Source organism: Miscanthus floridulus, chromosome 9 (genome assembly GCF_019320115.1).
Source record: "Miscanthus floridulus cultivar M001 chromosome 9, ASM1932011v1, whole genome shotgun sequence".
Lineage (NCBI taxonomy): Eukaryota > Viridiplantae > Streptophyta > Magnoliopsida > Poales > Poaceae > Miscanthus > Miscanthus floridulus.
The window spans coordinates 128390901-128402044 of record NC_089588.1 but is presented as its reverse complement, the minus strand read 5'-3'; the positions used below and the strand labels follow the sequence as shown (position 1 = coordinate 128402044).

At 45.1% G+C, this 11144-nt stretch overlaps 1 protein-coding gene across 1 annotated transcript; it reads right to left on the bottom strand.

Moving 5' to 3' along the window:
* Positions 1–905: 905 nt before the first annotated feature.
* On the bottom strand, positions 906–2365 carry LOC136480897 (uncharacterized). The gene is made up of 2 exons (XM_066478329.1): positions 1456–2365; positions 906–1357 (listed from the first exon to the last, which is right to left on the bottom strand). The coding sequence occupies exons 1-2, from the start codon at positions 2363–2365 to the stop codon at positions 906–908; spliced, it is 1362 nt and encodes a 453-aa protein (XP_066334426.1).
* Positions 2366–11144: the final 8779 nt, after the last annotated feature.

Here is an 11144-nt window from a genome sequence, read left to right as displayed (position 1 = left end):
CTCGATTCATCAACTCAGATTTCCAACCTGGCAGACGGACAGCCACCTTCTCAATCAAAGGTTGTAACTGTGTCTCAGACAGCTTCTTGATGGAAAGAGGAAGGCCAAGATATTTGCAGGGAAACTCCTGAACTACACATGGAAATTGAGTCTGAACCACAGCCAAGTCTTCATTTGAGCATTGAATAGGAGAGACACTGTATTTCTAAATATTTGTTCTCAGTCCTGAGGATGTGCCAAATAGCCATAACAGTGCATCCACCATTTTCAAATCCGTGGCGACTTGGCGAACAAACAGTACCACATCATCGGCATAAAGGGATACACGATGATGAATATTCCTAGTGGAAAATGGCTGCAGCAGCCCTTCAGTGCTTGCCTTATCAATCAATCTATTTAGGACATCCATGACAAGGATAAAAAGCATAGGAGAGAGTGGGTCACCTTGCCGAAGTCCACGCTGGTGATATAAAACCTCACCGGGGACCCCATTGAGTAGCACCTTAGTTGATGACGAGCCAAGCAAGCCACTGATCATGTCCCGCCATTTACACCCAAAACCCCTTTTCTGAAGAACCTCCAAAAGAAACGGCCAAGAAACCGAGTCGAAGGCTTTAGAGATGTCCAGCTTCAATAGAATGTGTGGCTGCTTTTGTTGATGCAAGAACCTGGCCGTCTGCTGGACAAGTAAGAAATTATCATGAATACAATGCCCTTTCACGAAAGCACTTTGATTGGATGACACTAACTCACTGAGTCTTCCTGCCAAGCGGTTTGCCAACAGTTTTGTGACCAATCTAGCAAAACTGTGGATAAGACTAATTGGTCGAAAGTCCTTAACTGAGGAAGCATCATCTTTCTTGGGCAAGAGGGTTAGCAGTGCTGAGTTAAGAAGCTGCATGTTCCTAAAATTCCCACGCTTGCACCGCTGATATAGCAACCATTAAATCAGGTTTGATAACTGGCCAGCATATCTTGTAGAAACGCCCTGTGTATCCATCCGGACCTGGGGCCTTATCTGGAGGCAAATGCTTGATGGTGTTCCACACCTCATCCTCCGAAAAAGGCAGTTCCAGGTCGGTCAAATCAATTTGGCTTAAGTTCAGCTCTTCAAGGTTGATGGTCAGATCCCGCTGGCCACTTGTGCCCAACAACTGATCATAGAAATTATAAATTGATGCAACCTTATCCCCATGGCTAGTCAGCACCTGATCATCTACTATTATTTGTGAGATGAAATTTTTGCGCTTCCTATGACGGACATGAGCATGAAACAACGCTGTATTAGCATCCCCATCTTTCAACCAGTTAATCCTTGACCTGACCCGAGCAATTGTTCTCTTCATAGAACTCAAAGCTAGAGAATGTTTTCTCAAAGAGTGCAGCAACCAAAGCTCTCCTTCTAATAGCTGTCTTGAGCAATTTCAAGTTGATGGATAATTTCTCTAGCAATACCAAGTTGAGCACCAATGTTTCCGATGCATTTCTGACTCCAGTTTTGTAGAGCTCGGGTAAGATATTTTAACTTCAGTGACAGAGTCTCCAGAGGATAAGCCCTTGCTTCAACTGAACCCCAGGCCTGACCAACCACTTCATGGAAACCCTCCAATTTAGGCCAAAAAGATGCAAAGAGGAATCTGCCCTTCCCAGGCAGCATGTCATTCAGCCCTATAATTAGAGGGCAATGATCTGAGTCCATGGAGGCTGTACTTTGCAACAGACAACTTGGGAATAAATTTTCCCATTCCATGGAAAAGAAAACCTTGTCCAGCCTGCTGAGAGTGGGCGAATTACCGCCACCACTCCATGTGAATTTGTGCCCAATTAGGGGAAGTTCCTTGAGAGCCAAGTCATCCAGGGCCCGATGGAAACGACCCATCATAGCACGGTTGAGATTGGCATTGTTCTTATCTTCCTCCTTATAGATGAGGTTGAAATCCCCGGCTACCATCCATGGGCCATGACAGTGAGTGCGGATGAAGCGGAGTTCCTGTAAGAAATTGATCTTCTCCTCATTCCCTTGTGGCCCATACACACAGGTGAGCCACCATGGTTCACTGTCAGTGGGTAGAAATTGGACAGAAACACAATGATTGTCCACCCAAAAATTCCTAGCAGTGCCAAGAGCTTGCTTCCATGCAACAAGTATCCCTCCACTAGCACCCACTGATGGTATGAATACAAAATGATAGAAATCCGGACCTAGAGTAGACAGAACAAACCACTGAGATATGCCTTCCATCTTAGTTTCTTGAAGGCAGACTATGTCAGCTCTAATGGACTGGACCAACATTCGAACAGAGTCTTGACGAGCTGAGGAATTCAGACCCCGTACATTCCAAACAAGAATCTTTGAAGGATCCATGTGACCAGTGAAAGAGACCAGGGTGCAGCTCAGGCGGTAGCCATTCGCACTCCAGGGCACTTATAGCCCTCGAGAGGTGACCAGCCAAAGAGCGCAGCGAGGGCCTGAACATGAGACGCCGAGAGGGGACCATTGAAAAGTTTGGTGTAGTCTTCCATTACCTTTTGATTGACATGCTCAAGCTCCAAGTCAATGCCAAGGGAACACATGACAGTCTTGCGAGAGCCGACATCCAAAATACCAGGGAGCTTAGCTTCCAACCCTGCAGTCCTCCTGCTTCTACGAGGAACAGAGGTGGGGGGAGGAGCCCTCGAACGTCTCTTCGGTACTGTGGGCAGCTGGGGAATTAGGCCCTCTGTGTTCTTGGAGAGCTTGTCAATAAAAGCTTTATGTGCCTTGGTCGCTGGGGAATCAGGGCATGGCCGCCGACGAGAGTAGATGCGGATCACGGGTATCACGTCACCCGATGGCCGCGGAACGGCAGCAGGCCTTCCCTCCAAGTTGGGCCTCAGAGCGCATGACCCGCCTGGTACAATTGCAGGGCTCGCTGTAGCTTCATAGGATAGGGCAGCTGCTGAACCTAGAAATTGCGCCTCTGGAAACTTGACAGACTCCAGCAGAGGGCTAGCCCTAGCTACACAAAATTGGGCCTCCTCTTCCACAACCATGGCGTCACATGCTTGGGCCTCCAATCCTTCAGCCCCTGGTGGGACCAGTCTGGCCTCTCAGCTTACATCCGCAGCCACCATATTGACTTCAGGGGGCGGGTCACGAGACGACACTAGTAGAGAATAGACCTTTGATCCTCGGCCAAAATGGGCTCTAGTCCCAGAATTTTTTACGCCCGGGACTAGAGATACCTTTAGTCCCGGTTGGTGGCTCCAACCGGGACTAAAGGTCCCTGCCCAACGGCTACTGCGCCAGATAGAGGTGGCAGGGACCTTTAGTCCCAGTTGGAGCCACCAACCGGGACTAAAGGTATACTTTTACTCCCGGTTGGTGGCTCCAACTGGGAGTAAAGGTCTACTCCCAGGCCGTGGCTGCGCCCGGGGTTGGAAAATTACCTTTAGTCCCGGTTGGAGCCACCAACCGGGACTAAAGGTCCCCCCTTTATAACCTGGCCGTCTCCTTCCTCCCCGAGCCCGAGCTCAGCACATTTTGAAGCTCACTGCACTAGTGTTCTTGCTTCCTTCCTCCCTCCATTGTTCCTCCATCCATTCTTCGATTCCTCCATCGATTTCTTTGATTTCTCCATCGATTCTTCAGTTGTAAAGGTTACCAATCTCATACTCTCATTTTTCACCATTGTCTTATCTCATTTTGTTCACTATATATATGGTTCTTTATTGTGGTTTTTTTCATTTGTAAGCAATTTGAGCTCAAAATCACTTCAAGCTTGCATATTTACATGAAAGAAGGGTAAAGTAGCTAATTGAACTTGCGGACCATGTTTATCTCGGCGACCATGTTCTCTGCTGAGCGGTAACGGGCGTCAAGGAGGAGCTTTAATTCTATGAGGGAGAGCGGCAATGGTCGTGGAAGACTGTGTTCCCTTCCTCGTAGAATCGAAGCTCTTCCGTGGCAAGTACGGTGCCGTCCGGTGGAGAAATGCTTGCCGAGATGATCACGTAAGCAAGTTTGAAATCATGTTTGAATGCTTAAACAACATCAAGGTACCATCTGGATTCTCCTCGAATATAAAGGGTATTATAAATGTGCCAGAGAAGAAATTCTATAACTTAAAGTCCCATGACTGTCATGTTCTCATGACGCAATTACTTCTAGTTGCATTAAGAGGAATTCTACCTCCAAATGTACGTCTAGCCACCGTGAAGCTATGTGCATTCCTCAATGCAATTTCTCAAAAGGCAATTGATCCAACTGATCTAGCTAAACTACAGAATGATGTGGTTCAATGTCTCGTCAGCTTTGAGTTGGTGTTCCCTCCTTCCTTCTTTGATATTATGACACACCTCCTAGTTCACGTATTCAAGGAGATTTTCACTCTCGGTCCTGTGTTCCTACACAACATGTTCCCCTTAGACAGATTCATGGGAGTCCTGAAGAAATATGTTCACAACCGTGCTCGCCCAGAAGGAAGCATCGCCAAGGGCTATGGAACAGAAGAGGTCATTGAGTTCTGTGTTGACTTTATTCCCGACCTTGACTCGATTGGTGTTCCTGAATCGAGACATGAGGGGAGAATAAGCGGAAAGGGGACACTAGGGAGGAAAACATATATTGGTACGGATGATGATTATTTCAATAAAGCGCACTACACAGTTCTACAGAACTCCTCTTTGGTAGATCCGTATATTGAGACACACAAGGATCTCTTACGATCCAAGTTTCTAGGGAAGACTAAAGCTTGGATTACGCGTAAGCACATGGAAACTTTTGGTGGTTGGTTGCGAAAAAAATGTCAAGGTGATGAGAGCATCCATGAGCAACTATATTTATTGGCTATGCAACCATCATGGCATATCGTCACATACAAAGGGTACGAGATAAATGGGAACATATTCTACACAGTAGCCCAAGATAAAAGGAGTACCAACCAAAACAGTGGTGTCCGCATAGATGCCACAGACCCGAATGGGAATAAGCAGACATATTATGGCCGCACAGATGAAATATGGGAACTAGAATATGCACCTACTTTGAAGATCCCATTGTTTAAGTGCCAATGGGTCAAGGTGACCGGAGGCAGGGTAACAGTAGACAACGAGTATGGAATGACAACAGTAGACCTTAGTAATATTGGGTACAAAGATGAACCATTCGTCCTTGCCAAGGATGTGAATCAGGTGTTCTATGTTAATGATATGTCTACCAAACCAAAAAGAGGGAAAAACGATAATGACTCAACCAAAGAGCCAAAGCGCCACATAGTTCTTTCAGGGAAAAGAGTCATCGTGGGAATTGAGGACAAGTCGGACATGTCAGAAGATTATGAAAAGGATGACCGAATTCTGCCCTTCAAAGTGAACAAAGACCCTAGCATCTTGGTAAATGATGAGGACACTCCATGGTTACGACGCGATCATAACCAAGGGACATACGTAATGAAGAAGTTCACTGTTGTGCCCACTTGATGATATAGTGATTTAATGTAGTGTGTGTTTGAGATATTATGTAATAATTGTGAATTCAGATGTTTATTATGTCATGTTTCAAATTAAATCAATGTTTGTTTTGGTGGGATTTCTCTCTCAGAAAGGTAAATTAGGATATTGAGTGATGAAAAATTAAAATATTAATGTTAAAATGATGTGAAAACAAATTTCCTGTCCAAAACCAATAGTTTTAATAATTTTAATTAAACACTATATTTTTGCATTAATAAAATAATAAATATTAGTTACATTATGTTTTATAATTGTAACAAAAAATAAAAAAAGTTAGGTTATAGATTTTTCCTATGTGCAATAAAGAAAAAGAAAATCCATATTTTTAACAAAATAATTTTATGCCTTTTATTTAATTTACTATGTATTTAACAAGACTATTGCATTTCTATTAAAAAAATTTGCTTAAAAACACGCGGGAAACGAAACTGCAGCCCACCTTTACTCCTGGGTTGGAAGCCCACCCGGGAGTAAAGGTGGGCTGCAGTTTCATGGCCCGCCAAAAAAACCTTTACTCCCGGTGCTTATATACCAAACCGGGGAGTAAAGGTATACCTTTACTCCCGGTTGGTAACACGCACCGGGAGAGTGTAAAGGACCTTTACTCCCGGTGGGGGGATGGCACCGGGAGTAAAGGGGCATGGCATATATATACCAGTGCCAATATTCTTCCTTGTGTTCTTCGCCGATTCCTCTCCCCCTTGCGCCCAGCCACTCGGCCCGCCACACGAGGATGCCGCCGCCACCCCCGCCCGACGTCGGTCGTCGCCACCGCCTCGCGCGCGTCCCACAGTCCCATGCCACCCCGCGTGCTGACGACCTCATGGCGCCAGCTGCTGCCCGGCCACCCCGGCCAGATGCGTGGCCACACCGCCGGTACCCTTGCCCGGCCAGACGCGTGGCCACACCGCCGGCCGCCCCGAGGTACGCTGCTTGCTCCATTCCATCTCCAGGCTACACCGTGACCGCAACAGATCGATATGATGATGAGGAGCACGCTGTGCTTGCTCCGATCCTATTCCATCTCCATGCATGAAACACATGTTTTAGGCAAGTTCACAATCATGGTAACCGTACGTACATGTTGTTCACGTTTTCTTTTCCTACGTGCATGCTTTGATACAGTAGCTACTAAAACTTTGGTTGTCACTTGCATACATACATACGTCAACAAATGTGTGTATCGATCACAAACCCAAACGTATACTTAACTAATTTTATGGCACGTCGCACACGGCGTTCAGACGGGTATTATTCTCTGTCGCACTAACTATTATAAGAAAGAAAGCGCCAAAGGAACAGAAAAAAAATTCCAGTGTATACGCGCCATCTATAAGCGCCATGCATTTCTATGTATAAGCGCCATGCGTTTCTATGTATACGGCGGAGCACCGCCGCCCTCGTTCGCCTTAGGGTTTATACGGCGGAGCACCGCCACCCTCGTTCGCCCTAGGGTTTAGGGTTTATACGGCGGAGCACCGCCGCCCTCGTTCGCCCTAGGGTTTAGGGTTACACAGCCCTCATTCGATTATTTTTGGTGGGTGTGGATGATATAGCTGAGTCTATGAAGGGTGTAGCAGATGAAGTGGTTGAGAGTGTGCTTGAAAATATAGTTATGGAGATGGCGAGGGATATGGCATGCGAGGTGTGTTTTGAAGAGGATGCTCCTGATGTTTGGGAGTTCCAACGCCAAGGGTCGACTTGATGTCTATTTTTTATCGATGTAACGTGTGTTGTTGTATTTGTTGTAAATTTGGCGTGTTGTTGTGAACCTCTTCGAGGGTTCCAATCATTGTAAACATTATTTGGAGCTGTTTACTCGACGAGTCAGGATGCAGTGTGATTTTGTTGTCACTTTGGTTTGCAGCAATGCCCCCCTTTTCTTTTAGGCGAGGCTCATCGTTTATTGTTCTCAGAAACTTGACGCGCAACGATGCCCCCTTTCTTTCAGGCGAGGCTCGCTATTTTCCATTTAATAAAACCTAATGCGTAGCGATGCCCCCCCTTTTGTTTCAGGCGGGACCGCTGCCAAAACCTACTCGCTTCCTGATTCTTCTTATCATACAAACCAACCTTCACCCGTCAAAACCGACTTGTTTAGGGTTTAGGGTTTATACGGCGGAAGATCTTACGCATGTAAGCAAAGATTTGACATACTATATATTGGTTTTGTTTTTTGAAGCTAGATGGCCGACCCGAGAAACATGGATGAGGAGGAGTTGATGATGAATTTGATCAACACTGGCACTCAAGTTGCCGGCGATGATGGTGCTAAAAATAACGGGCAAGAGGATGCAGATGACGGGAGTCAGTACTTAGCTCTTGAACAAAATGAGCAACAACATATTGGCCAATTATATATTTTTTATTATTAGCTATATATATTATCATATGTCTTATGTGTGCTCATGACATTAAAAATAATGTTTATGTTTTGTAGCCCTCTGGATCGACATCAACAACTACAACGAAGAGTAAAAATGTTCGAGGTCCCAAAAAGCCATTGGAGGGCCACTTCATCATCTCAGAGTTCAATGTGGATACAGGCGAACCGGGGGGCCAAATAAAATGAAATTCATGCACCACTGTGGTTACCTTGTACGGGGCCGGCTCCCGATCAGTACCCACGAATGGAAGAAGAAGACCAGTGCTCCTCATATCAGTTTTGTCTCCGATCGTGACAAGACATTAATTTGGAAAGATGTCTTGGTACATTTCACGCTCCAAACAGATGGTTATGATGATATAATAAATGGTGATGAATTGAAGGAGCGAGTTAGGGATTGGGCAATGAAGAAGATGGCCACCCAGTTTCAGACTTGGAAGAAACACCTATACACGACGTATGTCAAGAAGAACATAGCACCAGATTTTACTGTCCCAGGCCCAATCTCAAAGTAGAGGCCCTATTAGAATGAGTTTGTATAATACAAGACTTTGGAAGAGGGTGTGAGTCGGGTGATAAAGAACCAATGTAATGCCCAACAGAAGACATACCACCATAACTTGGGATCAGGTGGCTACCCGACTACCATTAAGAAGTGGAACAAAATGGAAGCAGACCTTCTTGCCAAGGGTATCACACCAGAATCACTCGAGTGGGGAGCGCATGCAAAGAATTGGTTTTTGCTCATGGGGGAACACTGGACCAGGAGACAGGGAAGTGCGTTTATGGTGCAAGACTGCAAGAAGCAACAGAAAGATTATTTTATGCTCAGAGAGCTACTGCTAGTGGTGCGTTCAGGCCCAACAGAGAGAAGGATGAGCTGACATACACCATCGGGACTATTGAACATGGTGGCCGAACTAGAGGCAAAGGAAGTGTCTCGTGGGAGCATGGATTCCCTCAGGACAGACCTTCCTACAGAAGCCGCCAAAGAAAGAAGGAAGAAGAGGCACAGCGGCTCCAGAGGTTGGAGGAAGCGGTGCGTGAAGCATAGGAGCGGGAAAAAAACCTTGAAGCGAGAATGCAGGAGGAAATCAGAAGGCAAGTGCAAATAGCAGTGAGTGCAAGCAAGCAGGCATCAGAGCCAGGAATCAACATTAGCCAATTTGTTCAGTTGAGAAGCAGCTGCGCTTCCACGGAGATACCAAATCAAGGGGACATAGGACTGCGCTTCCCTGTGCATGACATCACTGAACCTTGTACATCGTGTGAGCTACACATTCCGAAGGGGAATTCCACAATCAAGGTGGCTATCGGTCTTGTTAATCCTATCGACCGAACCAAGACACCAAGGATTCATGGGAATATAATCCAAGAAGGATATGCTACCATCTCGGTAGATAAAGCTGAAAAAGGTTTTAGTGATTTGCCTCTTGACATTCCTGGAGGTGATGGCGAGAAGACTCTAGGAGAAGCAGAGAAGACATTCATTCTATGGCGCAAGCGCTACATCATCATTCCCGGGATGTCAGCTCCACCTCCTCCTGAACTACCTCACCATAGGTGCGGATGAAAACACTACACCATTAATTTGTATTGGCTTAAATAATTAACAATCTGCTCATAATAATATGTCATTCCTTTTTTTTGTAGCAGATGCTCCCCCAACCTAAATCCAATTGTTCAGTCGCCAGATCATCATAGTGCTCTATACGATGACATTGTGTTGGAACGCGAGGTTGCATCCACACCATCTCCAAGGAGGTCTCCAATGCCTCCCCCGCCCCCGCCTACTAAGAAGCCTAGCAAGAGGCCAGCCCCGCAAACGAAGAACCAGTCCCCGCCGGCAAAGAAAGCCACCATGAAACCAAGGGCTATTCCCAAAATAATATCTGAAGAGAAGGAAGAAGGAACTGATGCCTATAAAAAAGATATGTCTAGATTCTATGACAAACTTAAAAAGAATCAAGAAGCAAGGAGAAACCCAGAGAAACCATACTTCTTCGTATCTCCAGATATTCTAAGAAAAAGGGTGGCTTCTTACCAGCAACAACAGCGGGAATCTCGTAAGCTATCCAAATCAACGTTAACGGATAATGACCGCACTCTCACCAAGTCAATTGAGGCGGCACAGAAAAGAAGTGGGCAGGGAAAGGAGTTGCCCAACTCGGACAACAATCGCACTAATCAGTCCCCCTGCTAGTTGTTGGTAATGAATATGGTTCGAATTTAGGATTAAAGAATCAGGCAAACATACCTCCGAATGTCGATTTGGATCACCTTGATGAATTTATTGATGAGTCTGGTCTCGACCTTTACCAGATGTTTGGTGATGGAAACATTGAGAGTACAGCGGAGGTTGATATTTTTAAGAAAAAATTTGTACTAGGCCAGAGTCTATACAACCCTCAAGCCTTATGTGATCTGGGGACGCAAATGTACCTGCTAAACAAGTGGTACATGCAGGCGTCTACCGGTGGAGACTTCTGCGTTGGTGTCAAAATTAGAGAGGAACATTGGTTCCGTGGTGATGATGTTATGTATGTTGACTTTGCAGAATTTCATCAACTATGCCACCTGACCTCTCTGGACAAAGTTATCATTAGCTGTTATTGCCTGTAAGTAATAATTCTTTTGATCTATTATTAAACTCATCATATGTGTGTATATGCATATAAATTATCCTAACAAGTACTATATATATGTAGATTTACAATGACAGAGCTCAGAAAGGAAGGCTGCAATGAAATTGGTTTTGGTGATCCCCATATAGTATTCAAAGACCCAGTTACTCCAAAGACTAATTAGAAGTCTGAGTCAGAGAGTAACCTCATGAACTTCTTAGTGAACCAACGCCACAAGAAGGATATACTCTTTCCCTACAACTTCAAGTGAGTGTTAATAATGTCGATCATCCTTAATGGCTCATATGTTGATTCTAGTCAATTAATGAGTGTTATGCGTTATATCTTATAAACACATGCACCAATCACTGGATATTGATGGACATCGATCTGGTGAAAAGTCACTTGATAATCTATGACTCGATGAGAAAACCACAACAAGACTACCAAGATATGATAGATATTATCCAGAGGTAATTTCGGTATCTCTAGCAACTATATATACACACAAACAAGATGATTAACTATATCTGATGACGTGGCAAATTTTTTATTGGGCAGTGTTTGGAAAACCTTTATTGAGAAGCAACACATGGGAAAATGCAAAGCGCCACTGAATGTAATCCCTTTGAAAGTAAGTC

Coding starts and splice junctions, on each gene's coding strand:
- LOC136480897 (XM_066478329.1), bottom strand. CDS start 2,365: ATGGATCCTTCAAAGATTCTTGTTTGGAATGTACGGGGTCTGAATTCC. Junction 1,358..1,455: donor AAACATTGGTGCTCAACTTG/GTATTGCTAGAG, acceptor AACATTCTCTAG/CTTTGAGTTCTATGAAGAGA.